This window comes from Amblyomma mixtum, chromosome 2 (genome assembly GCF_055824585.1).
Source record: "Amblyomma mixtum isolate Tamu chromosome 2, ASM5582458v1, whole genome shotgun sequence".
NCBI classification, from domain to species: Eukaryota; Metazoa; Arthropoda; class Arachnida; order Ixodida; family Ixodidae; genus Amblyomma; species Amblyomma mixtum.
Window position 1 is genome coordinate 158,079,183 of NC_143013.1, and position 21,315 is coordinate 158,100,497.

General features: G+C 48.7%; 1 protein-coding gene across 1 annotated transcript in view; it reads right to left on the bottom strand.

Moving 5' to 3' along the window:
• LOC149361390 (uncharacterized) overlaps window positions 1-21,315 on the bottom strand; it is a 92,522-nt gene that overhangs the window by 56,968 nt on the left and 14,239 nt on the right. The window contains exon 3 of the mRNA XM_089568062.1: window positions 11,404-11,601. Within this exon, the coding sequence (XP_089424188.1) occupies window positions 11,404-11,601 (198 nt within the window). The remainder of the gene's footprint in view (window positions 1-11,403; window positions 11,602-21,315) is intronic.

Below are 21,315 nucleotides of genomic sequence, written 5' to 3' on the forward strand. Positions count from 1 at the left end.
ACCAACAGGTTATGGGCCGAAGACAACGCACCAACCGCATTTTTGGAAGAAATGAGAAAATTGTCTTGACTGAGTGATGAAAAGGTGCGACCACGTTGAAGAAAAGAACGTTAAGCTACACCACCTTCACTACGTCGTGCCGATGTCTTCGGAAGTTTTAGACAGGCGTGGGCTGCGTGAAACTGTCGGGAAGAAGTGACTGACAAGTGGTGTGTGCCCGTGAAATGAGTAGTGCGTTTTTTGTTGGAAGAAAAACTGACCGCCACGCGACACCGGCGTTGCTGGAGACTCCGTGTTGGATGTGTACGGAAGACGCTTCGACTCGTCCGGCGTGAGTACAGCAAAATTCTTAGGAAGAAGTGACTGACAGAATCTTTTCAGTGCATCTTAGTGGCGAAATTTTTCGGAAAGAAGTGACTGAAAAATCGTTTTCGCGTACACTAATTGAGAAACAGCTACGAAAAAGCAGTGCATTGTCCCCCTTGCGTTCGAGTATCAGCGAACATGGCATTAGACGAGTTGAGACTGCTGAAGTTGTCATGAGATAACTATCACCCATGGTCGATAAGGGCAAGAGCTCCTCTCGTACAGAAGGGATGCTGGGAAGCGATCGACCTCGGATTCTTGAATAAAGAAATCAACGAGCGAGAAAAGCAGACTGACAACAAGGCCCTGACCTTTCTGTTCCATATCGTCGAGGACAACTACCTGGATGACATCGGGACTTACAAAACTGCAAATGAAGCCTGGAATACGCTGCTGGAAATGCACTCAAAGTTAGGACTCTTGCATATACTCCAATCGATGCGCGATTATTTCAATGTGAAAGTGTAGAGAGAAGAGTCAATGCAAGAGTACCTAGGAAGATTGATGGTCCTGCATAGGAAGTTGTCAAGCGCAGGCTATGCATTTACAGACAGAGAGGTTGCATTAGTGATGCTAATGGGACTTCCTGACTCATATGAACCGCTCATTCTGAACATGGAGCAAGACGAACAAACCCTCTCGGCCAAAGTAGTGAAGACAAGGCTGCTGATCGAAGAAAAGAGAAAGGTGCGTCGTGAGGAAGATCGGTTAAGCGGCGAAGAGAGTCAGACGAGGACCCTAGTCACTAAAGCTCGTTTAAGGACTGAGAGCAAGCAACCCAACGAGAAGGTGAATCATCAACTCACGGTAAAGAAGGAAGAGAAGGTTCGTCAATGTACCTCAAGTATGCAAAAGAAGGCGCGATGCTTTGCTTGTGGCAAAATTGGTCGTATAGCCAAAGATTGTGACCAGTTTCAAGACGAAGGGGATGACCAGAAGAAGAGAAACTCATCACAGGCAAATATTGCAACACAGATGGCTTTATGAGCCAAAAATGTGATAACATCGCCTCCTCATGTGTGGCATCTTGATAGCGGTGCTAAAGATCACATGACATCGCACAAGGCAAAGATCAGTGACTTCAAGCCATGCGAGTCAAGAGTGGAAACGGCTAGCAAATAATCCATGTGTGTCATGGGGAAAGGATGAGTTCAGATTCAACTATCTGAAGAGTGTGGTGGGTCATTCATCCCGCTAGAAGACGTCCTTTATGTACCCGAGTTGAACGGCAACCTACTATCAGTCGGAAGAATTGAAGAGCGAGGTTTGAAAGTGACGTTCGCCGGGGGAAATGCCGAAGTTACAAAGCACACTGGTGAACTGATCCTTACTGCAACTCGAGAAGGACGACTGTACTCTGTCAAAGAAGAGATTATGTCAACGAAGATGGCAAAGACCAAAGACACGGCTTTGTGGCAGAGAGGACTAGGCCACCTTTACCAGGATGCTGTTCGACGTCTCTGCGGAGCTACTGAAGACCCTGTGAAGGACAAATGTGACACATGTTGTTTTGGAAAGATAAGGGAAGACAGTTTCCTAAAGGGTGAGACAACACGGGCTAAGGTTCCACTGGAGCTGGTGCATTCAGTTGTGGTTGGAAAGATCACACCAACGACCAAACGGGACTCAAATTACTTTGTTACCTTCATAGACGACTACTCTGGATATACTGTTGTGTACCCCATGAAGGCCAAGAGTGAAGTAATTGAGAAATTTGACCATTACAGACGCACGGCGGAAAATCTGCACAATATGAAGGTGAAGACCTTGCGCAGTGACAATGGAGGAGAGTACTCAAGCGATGAGTTCAACGAGTACCTGGCCAAGCATGGTATAAAGCACCAACTGACCATTCCTGGCACACCTGAGCAGAATGGAGTCGCAGAGAGAATGAACCAAACGTTGCTTGACATGACGAGGTGCCTCCTCATCGAATCAGGTGTCATCAAAAGGCTCTGGGCTGATGCCGTTGACACTGCAGGTCACATCAGAAACAAGTGCCCATCGAAGGCGATTGGAGGAGAGTCACCAGAAGCTCTGTGGACAGGCGGAGAAGTGAAACTGGACCACCTAAGAGTGTTTGGGTGCAGAGCATGGAGTGTGCGAAACAGACGGTGCAAGGGGAGCAAGTTGGGCCCAAAAGCAGAGGAGTGCATATTGGTCGGCTACCCAGAAGGAGTGAAGGGGTACAAGCTGTGGAACCAGAAGGAAGATCGCTTTTTTGTAAGTCGAGACGTTACCTTTGAAGAAGAGTCCTTCCCATGCAAGCTTACCCAAGTTACAAGTAGCAAGACTGAAGCACATAGCGACACTGATTGCACTGTCATGTTACAAGTTGAAGACAGCTTGAGCGAGCCACATGATGTTGGTAGTTTAGATCGCAATGATACTGATTACAACTGTGCTGAAGATGTTGCCTCATTAGCTGATGAAGACGAGGCAACTACACATACCGAGGGGGCTACGCAGCGACTGTGCAGCGTGGCAAATTGTGGTACACAGGCACTAAGACCGTCGGAAAGACTAGCAAACGAGAAACCACGTCAAAATGAATGACACGGCTGCTGCATAGCCTGGCAAAACTGCCATAGAGATCCCGAAACTCTACATGAAGCCTTATCTTCACCAGACAAGGACGAATGGAAAGCAGCTATTCAGAGTGAACTGGACAGCCTAGAAGCTTCCAATAGATGGGAGGTAGTGCCACGACCGAAAGACAGACAAGTCTTAAAATGCAAGTGGGTGTTCCGCAAGAAGTAGAACGAAAATGGTGACCAAGAGCGGTACAAAGCACGTTTGGTTGCATGCGGATATTCACAAGTGAAAGGTACCGATTACAAGGAAACGTTCTCTGTTGTGGTGAAGCTGAAGTCCATCAGGACACTGCTGGCCATAGCAGTTGAGAGAAATTGGAAGATGCACCAGATGGACATCCCGACAGCATACTTAAATGATATTCTAAAGGAGAGCGTCTACATGAAACTACCGCAGCCTTTGAATGACTGTAAGAGGTTGAAGTCTGCCTTCTGAAGAAGAGCCTTTACGGGCTACGACAGTCTGGAAGTGGAACCTTGCTTTGGAATATATGCTCAACTCAGAGGGGATTACAAGGTCAAAAGCAGAACCCTCTGTTTATATGAACAAGACGAAGAACCTCACGGTAGGAGTCTACGTTGATGACTTGCTGATCATCGCATAAGATGAGAATGAGATTGCCGACTTCAAGAGCCGCTTGGGTCAAGTATTCGATGCAAAAGACTTGGGTGAGGCTAGCTACATTCTTTCCATACGACTGAAGAGAGAAAGAGGTGGAAAACTAACCCAGGAAAAGACGGCCTACACTAACATCATACTGGAGACGTTTGGCATGTCAGACGCAGAGGCAGTATCGTCCCCTTTGCATCATGGAAGCAAGTACCAAAGAGGAGACAATAACTCAGGAGAGGAGGGAATAATTTATCAAGTGAGGACCTACCTCGCAAGCACAGACAAGCAATTGGTGCATTGCTTTATCTTACCGGAGGCACAAGGCCGGACTTGGCTTTTGCGACTACTTACATGAGCCAGTTCAACGAACATCCCACAGAAGAACATTGGAATGGGCTAAAGCATATTCTTCGCTGTGTGAAACGTACAAAGAATAATGCACTAGTCTACCAGAGAACTAAGAAGTGCATACAAGCTTTTTTCGACGCAGACTGGGCTAGTGACAAAGCTGACAGGAAGTCATTCAGCGGGTACGTGTCCACGCTAGCTGGTTCTGAGATTTACTGGAGTAGCAAGAAGCAGCGAAGCACTGCAATGTCAACAGTCGAAGCAGAATATGTAGCAATGTGTCACGCTGCAAAGGAAGTAATGTGGTTCCAAAACCTCATGAAGGAACTTAATGCGCACGAATTCATGCGCGAACCACACATTTTAATGGCTGACAAGCAGGGTGCAATTGCGCATGGAAAAGCCAAGTTACTTCAGATAAAAGCAAACATATTGACCAAAAGGATTATTTTCTGAGAGAAAAGGTCGAAGAGTTAAAGTTACAATTCCAGTACATCGAGTCGTCGAAGAACTGTGCTGACCTCTTCACTATGGCCTTAAATGGAAGAACGACTCTCAAGCACTATGAATGCTTGGGCATCAAAAGTGTCGGTGCAATGACATGCCATTAAGGGGGGGCGTTAGTATTGTAATGGCCAGTCACAAGATGGCGCCATGTATACGTTGGTGCGCCGTCACCGTTTCACCTTTGCTTTGCTCTCTCTGTGTGTGTTAATAAAAAATGGCTGAGGCTTAGCTAAGGTTAAGCCTAGTCAGATGCGAAGCATATTGGTGGCTAGGCTTGGTAATACATGGCTTTCCTTGGTTAAATACTTGGTCATTTTAATACAACCACTAGAAGACAACGGCATGGCTACAGCGGAACGCCGACTAACCCCGAGACGCGCTTTGGGTGAGCGCCTCGATTGACACGGAAGCCGCTTCCGCCTGCCCGGTGGTGCGAGCGTTTCACCTACACCGAGTGTGAACGCGCGTTCGAAATGCGCGGGAATGCCGCTCGAGGACATTCCGGCGTCTGTGCGATGGCATCGTTCTCCCTCTCCCAGTGCGTGACGGCGATCTGTCGTGACTTCATTGTGTCACGTGGTGTGACGTCACCATACCACGTGGTCTGCACGGCGTGCAACCACAGCGACGGCGCGAGGTGGACCCCCGTCTTCCTCTGTCGTGACGTCATGTGTCACGTGGTATGTCACGCGGTGGACGTCACTGGACCACGTGGTCTGCACGGCGTGCAACCATAGCGACGGCGCGAGGAGGACCCCCGTCTTCCTCTGTCGTGACGTGATGAGTCACGTGGCATGTCACGCGGTGTGACGTCACTGTACCACGTGGTGTGCACGGCGTGCAACCACAGCGACGGCGCGAGGTGGACCCCGTCTTCTTCTGTCGTGACGTCATGTGTCACGTGGTATGTCACGTGGTGTAACGTCACTGTACCACGTGGTGTGCACGGCGCGTAACCACGGCGAAGGGCTGTAGTGTACCTCTAGTAATATTCTTCGCATAAAAATGGCAGCTTGAATCAGTGACTGCCAAAGATCTGGTCACCCTGCGTACTCAACAAAACCAACACGAACTACACCCCCCCGAACCACACCCTACAGGAAGGGAGGAACACCAGCACCCCTTCGGCGCAATGCATTGCCCTTTGAACGCGAGGCTTTTTGAGGAAAGGAAATGGCGCACTAATTCTCTGCCATCTAGGTGGAGACCCGAAGCGCACAGTAAAGAAAGGGAGGAACGGCACCACCCGTTCGGTGCAAAGCCTTGCCCTTTGAACGCAACGCTTTTTGAGGAAAGGAAATGGCGCAGTAATTCTCTGACATCTCGGTGGAGATCTGAACCGCGGTGTAAAGGAAGGGAGGAACGCCCCCACACGTTCGGCGCGACGCTTTGCCCTTTGAATGCAAGGCTTTTTGAGGAAAGGAAATGGCGCAGTAACTCTCTGTCATCTCGGTGGACACCCGAACCGCACCGGAAAGGTGAGAGGAACTGGCAGCAGTTCAGTAGCTCGCTGGACGGCACACTCAGCACGGCCAAAACGTGGCGCATACTCAAGACCCTCCTCGACCCTACCCAAACCAGGGCCGAAAGCGGGAAAGCTATCAGCAGACTCATCCACACCTTCGAGGGTACGGAAGAGGAACTCCTAGATAAGACCAAAGAGAAATGCTACGGCACGACCTTGCCTGCTGCATACGCGAAACCATACCTGGGGAAAACGAACACCCACTTAGACAGGCCGATCACCAGGGAAGAAGTGTTCGCTGCCGTAAAGGCATGCACGCGCAACACTGCGGCGGGAGCAGACAAGATCCAGAACGCACTCATACGCAACCTCTGCGACGAGGCGGTCGACCAAGTGACCACCTTCCTCGACGGGCACTGGGCCGCAGGAACGGTTCCTGAAGAGTGGAAGCATGCAGAGGTCGTAATGATCCCCAAACCGGGTAAGAAACTCCAGATCGAAAATGTCCGACCTATCTCACTCACCTCCTGCCTAGGCAAGCTCTACGAGCGAGTCGTTACTCGGAGGCTCCAAAGCTACATGGAAGACGAAGACCTGTACCCCCACAGTATGTTCGGCTTCCGAGCCCACCTCTCCACCCACGACTTCCTCTTACAACTCAAAGAGGAAGTCCTCACCAACGTCCCGAGCGTAGGCGAGAACGTGGTTATGGCCCTCGACGTCAAAGGGGCCTTTGACAACGTTAGCCACACGGCTGTAATGGAAGGACTCGACAACCTCCACTGCGGCGAGAAAATTCACAGCTACGTGAATGCCTTTCTCTCCAACCGCACTGCAACGGTTGGCCTCGGAGACCTTCGCAGCGCTAAATTTTCGACCCCCAACAAAGGCACACCTCAAGGGTCAGTCATCTCGCCATTACTTTTCAACGTGGCCATGATCGGCCTCGCGAGACAACTCGAGAAGATCGAAGGCATACAACACGCAATATACGCTGACGACGTCACGGTCTGGGTTACCACTGGGTCGCTCGGCCATAAAGAACAACGACTGCAAGCAGCGGTTACCTGCGGGGAAGAATATGTCAGTTCACGTGGCCTCGCCTGCTCCACCGAAAAATCCGAACTCCGGCGAGTCCACAAAGGGAAACACAAATAAGGGTCCCTCAATGTCTCCCTCGAAGGAAAGCTAATTTCCGAACGAGACAAGATACGAGTCTTGGGAATGTGGCTGCAGAGCAACCAGCGATGCGGCCATACGATCGGCCTGCGGAATTCGAGAATCGTACTGCGAGCATACCGGACGCAATTCGCCAGACGCTAAAGGTTCGCTCCCTTCCCCGGAACATGGACCCCAACTTGCATGCGGCCCGTAGAGCAGCCCGGGCGAAGTATGTACAGAAAAATCTAGCTACAAAATCCACAACGGTATACACGGACGCGGCTCCGTATACAGGAAGATCACATAACAGCACAGTGGCCTTAGTTATTGATTCCAACCTAAACGAATTAGCTAGCGCCTCAGTGAGGGATTGCACGGTAACCGAAGGGGAGGAGCTGGCCGTAGCTCTAGCTGCGGTAGCCGGTTATCGAAGCAACATGTCCCTTACCATCCTTACAGATTCGAGAGAAGCGTGCCGTAACTACATGAACGGCCACATAGGTCGCGCCGTGCTCCGGCTCCTCCAGAGCGCGACCGCACCAAAAGTCACACAGAGCATTTACTGGGTGCCAGGACACACCAACATAGCGGGGAATGAACGCGCCGACGAGGCAGCTCGAGGGTATACGAGCCGAGCTTCCTCCCAATCGGACGATCTACCCGACCGAGTCGGCCCTACGTACTCAGACATTCTCAACTACTATAATGGGGTACGGATCCGCTATCCGCCGCCTCATCCTGATCTAAATCAACTAGAGGCAGTATATTGGCGCAGATTGCAGACAGGAACATTCCCAAACCTGCATATCCTTAGCAAGATTTACCCGACGCAATATGGGGACACTTGCCCGTGGTGTGGCAGCAAACCATCGTTGTACCACATCACGTGGGAATGCAGTAAGAACGACAGCTTTCGCAAAGAACCGAGTGCAGAACAGTGGTGTGGGAGCCGGCTCTCCAGCGGCGATCTGGGTTGCCAACAAGGTCTGATCCAGCACGCCCAACGAGCAGCGAAGCTCAGCGGTGCCCTGGAATAGCAACAAAACAGGTGTAGACTACGTGGACGCCTCCGGCCCTCACCACGGGGGATGGTACACGGCCGCTCTAGTTCACAACAGCAACACAGTTAACGGCCTCAGTTTCAGAGCCCGCAGTGCAACACAAGCAGAAGAGGTCGCGATTGCTCTCGCGGACTCACATTCCAATTCAAAATACATAATCACCGACTCGCGAGGGGCCTGTCGGAACGTCGAACAAGGCTGCACTCCCTTCCTAGCCTATCGAATATACCAAAAATTCAGGGGCAATTTGACAGTCTAAAGTGGGTAGAAGCGGAAGCGTTTTCCGCACCACCTTCGCTGTTTCTGTGGCACTGGTGGCATCACATATAATTGAGTACTAATTACTAAGTGATGACAAATCGCTAATTTATGGTTAATTACTGATTAATGGCTGAATACTAATTAACTTCTAATTAATGACGCTTAATCTTCGCCTTTAGGAGTCGAACGCGACAGCGTGTTGTTGCGCTGCCAGGGTGTCCACGGAACGCCACCACTCGTTCGGCGCGATGCCTCGCCCTTTGAACGCAATGCTTTTTTGAGGAAAGGAAATGGCGCAGTAATTCTCTGTCATCTCGGTGTACACCTGAACCGCACCGTAGAGGAAGGGAGGAAGTGGGAGTGAAAGAAGATAGATAAAGAGGAGCCGTAATGAAGAAAATGAAAATTGTATTTGAGGAAAGGAAATTACGCAGTAACTGTCTCACAAAATTCAGGGGGGCACTTTTTTGACCTGAAGTGTGGTCACTGATGTGTGGTTAAGATGTTAAGCTTCGCCCCTAAGAGTGGAACGCGACAGCGTCTTGCAACGCTGCCAAGGAGTCCATAGAACGCCATCGCCCATTCGGTTCTAGGCCTCGCTCGTCGGTAAATTGGCTTTTGAGGAAAGGAAATGTATCTGTCTCTCATTTGTCGGTGGACACCTAAACCTCGCCGGAAGGGAATGGAGGAGGATGAGAGTGAGTGAAGACACCGTATTCACTAAACGCGCCTTTGTTCATTCCAAACCATCGATCTGGCATGGCGGAGTGGATAGCGTGCTCGTCTCTCACGCCGAAGACCGGGGTTCGATTCCTGAGCTCGAGCAATTTCTTAATCGGTTTTATTTATTTATATGGCCTGACTAGTAAAGCTAATTAGGCTAATTAGTAATTAAGCAATTAACTAAGCTCTGTCACACTTACTTGGAGCATCACTATACGATCCCTTCAATTGGTTGCATGGTTACTAGCCTAAGTACAATTGGCCCCGTTTGAAATTTGCGCACTGTGACGTCACGACCGTTTCCACCAATTGAAAAGCGTGACATTTTCTGTCGACAACTGCTGCTTACAACGATGAGACATTAAAGGCTTCCGCCTTAAAATTGCATACGGGATACGGACCGCGCACACCGTTACCTCATATGGGCCCCTGCTCATCAGGGGTTGGCAGGAAACGAGGCAGCAGACGCAGCCGCCCGTGCGCTCTCTCACCGGGCTGTTTTCTCCTCCCCACGTGATCAAGAACCCGCCTTTAATCCGGTCTATACGTTCAAAAATATCGCAACCTACTATCAAGATAGCCATCGCCTTTACCCTAGCCCATGTAAAGGCCTCAAGAAGGCGGATGAGCGGCTTCTCCGCCTCTTCACCGATGCATTGCTGTGCCCGGCAGCCCTAAAACATTTCGACCCCTCCTTTAGCGGCAACTGCCCGCACTGTGTGCGGTGTCTTCGGACACCTATCACATGGTGTGGGCCTGCCCCTCCAACCCGGCCATTCCCCCTATCTCCAACCCAACCCGGGAGGACTGGGAGGCGATCCTGCTCGGCTGCCACGACTTACAGGCCCAACAAGCCTTAGTCGGGCGCGCCCGGGCGGCGGCTACCGCCACTGAGGTCCCAAACTAGGGACCTCCACCTACTGTTTGTAAGGATCGGCCCCTCACGGGCTGATCCAAACACCTCCTGTCCGTTCTGAATAAATGTTTTCACCACCACCACCCCTGAATTAGGGGCACCGACCCTGTGAGAAGAAGGAAGATGGACCTCTTTCTCGTCTGCTACTAGCACCGTTCTAAAGCATTAAAAGTCTTTCCTACCTACCTATCCACCACCCGCTCATTGCGATGCCTTGGACTTTGAACGCAACGCTTTTTGAGGAAAGGCAATGGCACAGTAATTCTCTGTCACCTGGGTGGACACCAGAAGCGCACCGTAACGGAAGGGAGGAACGCCACCACCCGTTCAGCGCGAGGCCTTTGAACGCAACGCTTTTTGAGGAAAAGAAATGGCGCAGTAATTCTCTGTCATCTCGGTGGACACCCGAACTGCACCGTACAGGAACGAAGGGACGCCACCACACGTTCGGCGCGACGCTACCGGTGCTTGTGTGCCGGTCCTGTAGGAGCGCATAGTCTCGTTAAATCCCGTATGGTGCCCGGATGATCTCGTTTCAGTGCCCAGATGAGTGGAATTTAGTGCCCGGGTGTTCGCTCTCGGTCTCGGCGTGACGGCACCACACTGCCACAACGGGAGCTAAAAGCATTTCATGCTTAAAACACGAACATGTAAGGGTGAGTGCATTACCCTCCCGCCTTAAGAAACCGCAACTGGCACAAGATGCGTAATGCAATATGAAAAACGAGAGCACGTGCACGGGTCTGGTGAAAACAAAAGGTGCTGGAAGGGTCAACGACCCCTTTAAGCTTAACAAGACCCTTCGGTTAATTGATGCGGCTCGAAAATACACGGCTAAGTGCTCTAGCGTCTCGACCAAAGAAGGCATTTTAAAAAATTGTGACGCAACAGATGCTGCACAAGAAATGAGAACGAGCGCACATGCAGGACTAACGTAAAACAAGAGCTGGCCGGAAGTGCAAGGACCCGTCAAGGCTGAGCGAGGCGTGCTAGGACAACCATTAAGGTACGCATAAGCAAACGCAAGCTGCAAAACAATTTTCAATAAAAAGTCTCAGTAAAAACATGTCACTGTAAAAAAAGAAACCGCAATAAATTAACTACGAAAGCAGGACCGGTGGGAAAACAAGTTTAGGCTAGTAGGGTTACGGTCCACTTCAGCCTTTTTCTTAACGAGGCTTAGCCAACAAATGCCTCGATTCAAGTTTCTTCTGACTCTGGTCACCTCCCTAGCCAACACCCTTCAGAAAGGCATCCCAGCGCTGCAAGAACGCACAAAGGCTTCGGCTGGAGGCGAGAGGAGAAAAATCCTCAAGTTACTACAATCACTGATTCCTGTCAATGCCTCTCCCCTGCTGTCGCCGGCGAAAACGGTACAAAAAGCTCACCATTGCCTTGTCGACGTCTGCAGTGGCGATGCCTTCCGACCCAGGACAAGTGCAGGCCACCAGCACGAAGTGGAGTGCCTCCACGGAGGCCAGCAACCGGGTCAGGGTACCAGCTCAGGAGCGTAGAGTGCGGGACCACAGCGGCAAGGCATCGAATTTCTTCTGCGTGCTGCTGGCGCGGCACGAGAAAGCCCGGCTCTGGCGTCTCGGCGCAGCGCGTTGTTGTTGTTGTTGTTGTTGCCTTGGTGGCATGGCACATACCCACGACGGGGGATTGGCCAAGGTTCAGTGAGGAGAGCCCAAAGAAGGCAAATTGGTACCAAGCTAATGGATTACCTTTAGGGGCCAAGCTACGAGAGGAGGCGGGAGCTGTGCATGCCTTCTTTGTCTTCTCTGTAAAAATAGCAGATGCTCATGCGGGGGGATTGTCCGTGGTACAGCGGCGAATGCGAAGGATGCATTGGCACGGGAAAAAAGGCGTGATGCGGCGAAGTGGAATAGTGGAATGACTGAAAATAGACAAAAAGGTATGTTAATTGCTGAAAAATTTTCATTTCATCAACGAAAAATTGCCCGCGCGGCAGCCTGACTGCTCTCGGCAGCGCGTGCTTCGGTTTGGTGCTGCTAGAAACGCTGACTGCCAGTGAACGCCGTCCTGTGCTGTGTGCTTTGTGCTCAAAAAAGCCATTGCGAAATAAACAAATTAAAGTTACCAAAGATAGAATAAAGTACACATTGTGTATATTCGGGGAAATTTTATGTATAGTTAACAAGGTAGAACACCAGTTGCAATAACGTAATTTTGTAAGTAGCCGCAAAGACTACTTTACGAGAATCCCTTGGCGCCCGCACGGAACGACAGAGCTGGTAGAGACACGGGGAGTCCTAACCTCATCTGAGGGACCTTAAAATATTGCGGTGCGGCCCCTCACTGGGGTTGCGCCGGCTCCCGGCCAGAGCTAATCCGATCGCCCTTAAATAAATACAACAAGATGGCTACCAGATGTAATAGGAATGCTAAAAACTTTGAAAAATTCCAGATCATCGAATGGAACTGCAGGGGTTTCAGAGCTTGGAAAAAGCGGTCACACCTCCAGCTTTACCTGCAGTCCCTAGGTGACATGCCGGCGCTCATTGCCCTGCAGGAGCCCGGCATAGACGCTAAATTATCAGGCTACAGCACCTTTCAGGGGAGCCCCTCTACGTGCATCCTGGTGAATTAGGCTTACACCGTGGTTCAGGTCGACTTAGACTTGAGTACCGAGCAAGAATATACTATGGTCCGAGTACTGCCTCTCAGTCGCCGCGACCCGTCAATACATATCCTCAACATATACTGCCCTCCGCGTAAGCCGCGCGTAACTTTCAATGAAATCTTCCTTCGCGCGATAAAATTGGCAGCCAAAGAGCCTCTAGTGATCGTTGGAGACTTCAATGCTCCCAGCCTTCATTGGGGCTACCACTTGGAACAGGCAAGAGGACGTAAGCTGGCGGAGATCATCTCCACCCTCAGCCTCACATTGCTCACGGACCCGGCGTATCCCACTCGAGTGGGGAATTCGGTAACCCGCGACACGTGTCCAGACCTTTCTCTCGTTAAAAATGCTAGAGTGGCTGCCTGGGAGAACTTGGGAGATTCTCTAGGTAGCGATCACCTCCTTCTCCGGATTACACTCGAGGCAAAGGCAGCGCGAAAAAAATGGGGTCAGGCCAAACTGACCGATTGGCACAAATTCCGGAATCACACTATCCCTCCCGTACTATTTTCCTGCGGCTACGCGGAGTGGGCTAACCACATATACAACATTCAGAAACAACACGTCACAACACTACAAACCACCGAAGAGATCCCCGCAGTGGACACCCACCTCCTGCATTTGTGGGAGGCGCGCCGGAGCTTAACTAAACGGTGGAAAAAGCAGAAAACTAATCGCAAATTACGCGACCGCATAGCCAAACTCACAGAGCAGGCTGCAGCGTATGCTGCCGAGCTCTCAGATTCAAATTGGATAGCACGCTGCGACGCCGCAGCTCATCAGATGAGCTCGAAGGGGACGTGGCGTCTCTTTCGCAGTCTAATCGACCCCTCCCAAACAAGAGGGGAGACGCAAAAGCAGCTCCGGCGGGCTCTGCAAGGGTTCCAAGGTACGACGGCGCAACTTGCGGACACTCTGTGCGGCAGATATCTCTGTCGTATGGAGGACCCGCCTGGGCCAGAGTACATGTACTCTGGCAGGCCTAATGAAACACTCGATGCCCCTTTTGAGTTGCACGACCTTAAGGCGGCCTTAGCAAAAATGCGCTGGGGTACGGCTCCGGGACGGGACCACATAACAGTGAACCTGTTGGCGAACCTACCGGATTCAGCCTACCTTCATTTATTAGAATACATCAACCAGATCTGGGACGGGCGTCCACTCCCTCCCGAGTGGAAAACGTCACTTGTGACGTTTATCCCTAAAACAGGTAAGGCCGTGAATACGGACCACCTGAGGCCCATATCACTGACCTCATGTGCGGGCAAGCTTATGGAGACGATGGTACGGGATCCCCTCTCTCCATACCTGGAGAGTAAGGGCTTCTTTGCAGTCACCATGTGCGGGTTTCGCCCTCACATGTCTGCACAGGATGTCCTTCTCCAGCTGCACAGGGATGTAATACGACCCACAACAATGGAACACAATGACAAAGCCATCCTTGCGCTTGGTCTGAAAGAGACTTTCGACAATGTGAAACACGGAAGCATCCTGGCCAACTTGAGTTCTACCGATTGTGGGGCTAGGACCTACGCGTATGTAAGAGATTTCTTGTCTAATCGCCAGGCCTTTCTTCGGATTGAGGACGAGGAATACGGCCCTTACATGATGGGAACACGGGGTACACTCTTAGAACTAAAGGAGTGCAGAGGAGTGCCCAGAACACACTTTGAAGGAGTATTCGCTTGTCCCATATTCCACTCCTTTTTCCAGAATAAAATTACTCCCTCTGGACAAAGAGTGATCCAACACCTACTCAAGGAGTACTGTACTACTCCTGCAATAGAGTACAGGCACTCCTCCGAGGGAGTAAAGCTACCACATTGAAACAGCATCCTACTACTCTTTCAGGTAGAGTTCCAGGACTCCGTTTGTTAGAGTGACTATACTCCTTCAAGGAGTATCAGCCCAGATCTTATTTTACTCCTTCAAAAGGAGTTTCACGTGTTTTCAATGTGTCCTACTAATTTTCTTATTTCGCATATTCTTCAGAGCAAATTGGTCATATGTTTTGCAGGATCCACCTGCGCTACATCTACAAAAGAGTAATGAGCAAAAGGGATTATAATCTTTGAGTAGAATAATTTTTGCTCATACAACTACTTTATGGATACACTACAGTTTGCACATTAGTATGGTGCTCTGTCTGCGTTGGGAATAACAATGGTTCAAGAAATAATGACACAAATGTACAACACTGATAACTTTTATTTCTCAAGTCATTGCTGTGATTGCTGTGGCTGCCCAAAACACGCTCGGGAGGCGCTCGCTAGGATCAAGCCCCATTAGTGTCTCAAGCAGCAGACAAGCCCGCTTTGTTTTTGGGGTGTACTTGACATTAAATGCCAAGAACACTGCAAAAAGCAAAGTAAACCCATCTACCAAATCCACCGCAGTGAGCTGTAAGCGGTCAAAAGAAACTAACATGCTGGATGATGCCGTAGCTTGCTCGGCTGAGTGAAGGAGCTTTGGCTATGCGTGCATTTCTCCGGGTGCCTGCAAACATGAATGAACATAATGCAAGTAAGAGTCAATTCCAATGCCCTTTTCATACTATCCTGCATGTAACCCCATGAAAAAAAAGAACGAATACAACTAGAATGTACTGATCGTGTGTCATGTCACCACTAGTGTGGTGACATGACCAATATGGTGACATGACAATATGGTGACATGGTGACATGTGGTGACATGACCAATATTGTGACCAAGTGCAGACACGTTTCATTGCAAACCTTCATTCAGAGCTACAATTTTATGAAGCCCAATGCAATTATCACTATGCTAGTCCTTTCAAAAGCTGTGTGCATGTAAAACAAGCACATATTTACCAAATGAAAATTTTAACATGAGCAAGCTCTTCTGCAAGTATCATGATCAGCCTGACTACGCCCACTGCAAGGCAAAGGCCTCTCCCATGTTCTCCAATTAACCCTGTCCTTCGCCAGCTATGTCCACCGTGTTCCTGCAAACCTCCGCCCATGGAACTTTTTGATGCTTTCTGCTACGCTTGCCTTCTCTTGGAATCCACTCCGTTACCCTTAAGGACCAGCGATTATCTTGCCTTCGTCTTACATGCCCTGCCCAAGCACCCTTTGTTCTCCTGTTTCGACTAGGATGTCTTCAACCCGCGTTTGTTCCCTCACCCACTCCGCCTGCTTCCGATCTCTTAACGTTACGCCTATCATTTTAGAGCGCACCTCTTTGGCGTCCGTTCCTGGGTTTCGCGTCGTCGTCGGCGTTGTCGTCGGCCTCGTAACCAGCTCCGCCCCCCTTTCATCCCCCCAGCGCTAGCAGCGACCGACTGATACCGCTGGATGCTGCTGACGCCGCTAGAGAGTCCAGATAACGTGACTGCATAGAACACCGTCGCCGCCATGCAGAAAGAGGAGGAAAGGGTCCCCCCCCTCTTCTTGTGTGGCGGATAGGGTGCTCTTTAGTTGCCGACGCGCCGGTTATTTCACGTAGGCCCCGGCACGTCGACGAATACGTGACCACCTTCCCACGGCTAGACCTGGTTCTTAGCGCTGCGGAAGCGAGGGTATCATATTGTTTGTGTCGGCATCGGCGGCGTTGTCCCTGAAACCAACTCCGCAGCTGGGGTTGACTCACTATCGAAAAGGTGAAACAGCTTATTTGCTGCGCTCAAATTTCGCATTAGGAAGTAACGTAATCGTCGGTAATTTTTTATTTCCATAGCTCGTTGCGTTGTCCTTAACTTAAGCTGAACTCTCGTTAGCCTCCACGTTTCTGCCCCATAGGTGAATACCGGTAGGATACAGCTGTTGTATACTTTTCTCTTGAGGGGTATTGAAAAACTGCCATTCATGATCTGAGAAAACCTGCCATATGCACTCCACCCCATTCATATTCCTCTAGTTATTACCCTTCATGATCCGGATCAGCGGTCACTACCTGCTCTAAGTAAATGTATTCCCTTATCACTTCCAGTCATTTCTAAAACCACACCTATTGTGCTTGACGGTTTCTTGTCACATAATACATTGTGCAGTTTAAAATATAGGGTAACCTTGAATCGGGAAAACACTTAAACCAATGACAGTTTTCTTGCTGAAGAGAAATGGCTGTTGCAATTCCTGTTTCTCAGATACCATTAACTGAATTTCATGCTCTAAAATAGTGAAGGAAAAATTCAAAATTTTTCATCTCAAAGAGGCAGACAACAAATTTCAGTTTGGTTTGGGTTGGTTTATGGTGTTTAACGTCCCAAAGCAACCCAGGCTATGAGAGACGACGTAGTGAAGGGCTCCGGAAATTTCGACCACCTGGGGTTCTTTAACGTGCACTGACATCCCTTAGCAAAAACTAATACGTTTGGAATATACGGAGGTCTATTTAAAATGTATTTTAAACATATTTTGTATTCATGAATGAACTAAAAATATGTAGGAAATACGTTTCTGAAATTTCATGCTTGGTATTCGAAATATATTTTTAAAATGTGCCAAAAATACCTCACTTAAAGCATACTTCGAGCACTTTTCAAATACATGAAAAAATATGCATGCAGTTTTAGCATCTTGTCAGTGTATTAAAAGTGTATTTTCGGAAATATGAAATTAATTCATCGAATGTATACTTCAATTCTAGAAAACGGGCAGCCCTTGTAAACGTATATGTATGCAGTTTTAGCATCTTGTCAATGTATTAAAAGTGAACTTTCGTAAATATGAAATTAATTCATCCGAAATATATTTCAATCCTAACAAACGGGCAGTCCTTTTAAACGTCTTTGCACACTTCTAGCTGCCATGAACAGTCGAGTGCTCGAAATCGTGTTTCGGGAAATGGCATTTGCGTGTCGTCAATGTATTTGAAGTGTACTTCCGTAAATACGTAATTAATTCGTCCAAAGAACACTGAAATTCTAGCAAATTGGCAGTCCGCATTAGCATATTTGCAGCGCACTACAAGCTGTCGTTGAACAATCTAATGCTCAAAATCGAGTTTCGGGACATCGCATTTTGGTGCTGGCCATCTATTTAAAGTGTACTTTCGTAAATACGCAATTAATCCGTCTGAAGTATATTTAAATTCTAACAAATGGGTTGTCCGCGTAAACATATTTGCATTACACTTCAAGCTACCGTGGAACAATCTAGGGCTCGAAATGACGTTTCAGCGAAGAGTGAAAACTTTCCCTTTCTTGTCATCCTTTCGTTTATGGTAACTTCTAGCAGGAAGGTGATCACCACTTATACCCCTGCTACACGGGCGCTTCGAATGCCTTCCAGCCGAATGTCATCTAACGATGCTACACGTGTTCTGTCTAAGGGAGTGCTTGAAGATAATATTACGCCAATGAATATTAACCGCGTCAGCATGAAATTTCCCCGGGAGTGCGCCGATGAGGACGACTGCACTCATACTGTTGTTTACATCGCTTGTTTACATAATATAAAACGCAATCTGCGCTTTGGTTCTAATAAACAATCTGTTTTCTTTTTTGCTGGTTGTACTAGTGATTGTTTACGCAGTGCTACAATGTGTGGGAAGCGATGATGCGATCGCACGCCTGAGAAAGCCGGGTTTTTGGCATCGCGCAGGACTGGCGCTTCTCGCTTCTTGTCCCGGCTTTCTCCGACGTGACCAGTATTTTTTTTTAAACTACTTTATCCAGAAGTATGTATGGCGACTGTTCGCTTTAACTGAAACGGCCTAACTTGTTATCCACAAGCTAGCGACGGCGACGACTGCTGCTGGCCGTAAAGCACGGCTCGGCAGTCTGGGTCACACCGGCGATACCCGTTCATCGTACGCGTGCCCTGCGATGTAAGCAATAGTTGATTTCAGGTCACTGTTGCCAAAACTACACCTGGTGACCGTTTGCATTCGCTAAAGTTTGTGATTCGCTCTTCACAACCGCCGAAATCACAGATCCAACCCTGCGAACTCGCTGGGCCTAGTCGTCGCGGAAGGGAACAGAGCCGTCGTCGATTGAAACTGATTTTGCAAGCGCTTATCGCTGGTGAGTGTTCAGGTATGCACACGTGAAATATAGCCGTTCGTTTCGCTCATTTAGAAGTGCGAGCATACACACACCGCCGCCTCATCACCGTGCTCTCGCTCAGCCGCTGACAAGGCTGACCGTCCGCCGACCGGATTCGTCGGTGTCGTTGGCCTGAAAAACGTGTCCCTCTAGAATCATATTATAGTAAACTAGATATTTCACTATAATTACATGCTGTTGTTCAGCGTGATATATACTGTCGTTGTCGGACCAGTGTGACCGCCGTCGTCGTCGTCGCTGTACACTGAAAACGAGCTGAGGCTTTCGAATTCGTTTCGAAAGTGTCGTGCAGCACCGCGGCAGTCCATCGAGTCCGAATGTCATTCCTATTCTCGAATGCCATTCCACTCAATGTCATTCGAACATTTCCGTGTGAGAACGTGATAGCATTATACCAGGAAAAGCGCCTTGGGTACTTCTGGGTCCGAATAAGCCAGCGGAAAGGACCCCGTGTGGCAGGGCAGTGATTGAATTTTTAAAAACTAACCAGACCAAGTCATTACGCGCATTTTCCATTGACGTAAAAGACCTGTATTATTCCATCCCTCATGACAAGCTGTTAAAGTGCGTTAGTGAAGCAATTGACGACTACGGAGCGGTAGCATTTCAGAATGCCTGTGGCATTTCTGCAGAGAGCTTTTTAGACCTGCTGCAAGTGTACCTTCAGTCAACCTATGCAGAATGGGAAGGCACTGTTTTTATTCAAAAGAATGGGATCTGCATAGGATCTTGTATCGCTCCTTTGCTTAGTGACATCTTTCTAGCTAAGCTTGACAGGGCACTCGAACAATCGCTGATGAACTCTACAGTTTCCAGAGTGTTCAGATATGTAGATGATTACCTTATTTTGCTAGATTGTGACCCGGCTAGGTTCGCTTCGGAAGTGAATGACCTGTGCGCGATGTTCTCGGAAGTGCTTTCTCCGCTGGAAATTACACATGAAGTGGCTGTGAACGATCGCATTAAGTTCCTTGATTTGACCTTATATTTCAATGATTTCCATGTATGCTGGGCTTTTGAACCTAGAAGCAAAAAGCCCTTACTTCCTTATAGCTCAGCCCATTCGAAGCTCGTGAAAAGAGGCATTGTGGCGTCATGTTTTCAAAATGCCATGAAAAAATCTTGTCCACACAAGATAAAACATAGTTTCTTCAATCAGGTTGAAAGACTAACCGATGCAAAATACCCCCTTCATATTCTGGCCTCAGTAGCAGAAGGGATTTTGAAAAAGCTAAAGGGGGGCAACGCTGCTCCTCTTTCTAAACAAAGAAATCTGGCAATTATACCCTATGTCCATGTCTTGTCCCACAATCTCAAAAGAATAGGTAAAAAGGCTGGAGTTGATGTTGTTTTTTCAGCGCCTGTGAGACTCAGTGGCTTGTGTGCGAGGGTGAACGGCCAGGATAAAAGATCAGAATCTGGTCGTGACTGCAAGAAAAACCACAGGACGAAGTACGTGCCATGCCAAGATAACGTGGTGTATTCAGTCCCGCTGACGTGTGGTGCTTCATACATCGGCCAAACGGGCCGTTGTCTAAATGAAAGATTTAGAGAGCATGGAAACAACGTTAAGAATGCGGCCCGCCACATAGGTATTCACTGTCGGGATTGTTCCTGTTTTCCGAAATTCAGAAACAGCCATGTAGTTACCAAACACAAAGATAAACTTACTAGAGAGATAATCGAGGCATCTGAAATCATGAAGCTGGGTGAGAATTGTATCAGCACACCTTCCGTAGCCATTTCGTTGAAAGAGCACAACTATCTGATGTCATTTGACCGATGTACACGCGATACAGCTGCATGCGCATAGTGACTGGGATGATACCTTCCGCTCCTATCTCTTTCTTTTGTTGTTTTTTCAAAGGTGCTGATGTATATATATGCTGATTGCATCCGGAATAAACATTTGTTGTCAGTTCAGCGCTGTGTTTGTCCTCTTCTTCCGTTGGCCTTGTGCCGTTGCGCTGCTTCACTAGAAAATAGGGCAGACCGGCTCCCTTACACGCCCATGTATCTGTTGGTTGACAGTTCGACTCCTGACCTGTGCCTGACGCAAGTTTCAACTAGTAATTCTGTTCTCAATTAATCCCAGATTCGAACGCGACCAGTAGGGTACTTCTGCGATAATTTGGAAGCCCACAGTATTTGCGCAAAAAAAGGCATCACCGTGCAAAATAGTGCGTCGCTTTCGCTGGGTATATATACGGCAAGCCAAGTACAGCGCTTGTCGTAGGATTTGTTGTTTGCTGTGTCGCTGTCGTCTTGGTATGCTGTATGTAGGTATCTCCCGTTCCCATTCAATCACGTGACCTTATAATATCAGACTCCTGTTGATTAATGATAAATACCCGTGTACGATTTGTTAACACTCCAGTTGATGAATTAACCCGTGTCATTCCAAGGAGCCGCCCAGTAGACTTGTTTTAAGCCCGAGTAAACACATTTTTAATGTATTAAATGTATATTTTTAGTATATTTCTGATGTATATTTTTATTGTATTTTTAATGCATTATAAATATGCTAAGCGGGCAAAAATGTATTTTTCACGTATTTTTAAGAACGTTTAAAATATTATTCCTAGTATACTTAGAAAGCATTCGTATTGCAGTTTAAGCATAGGG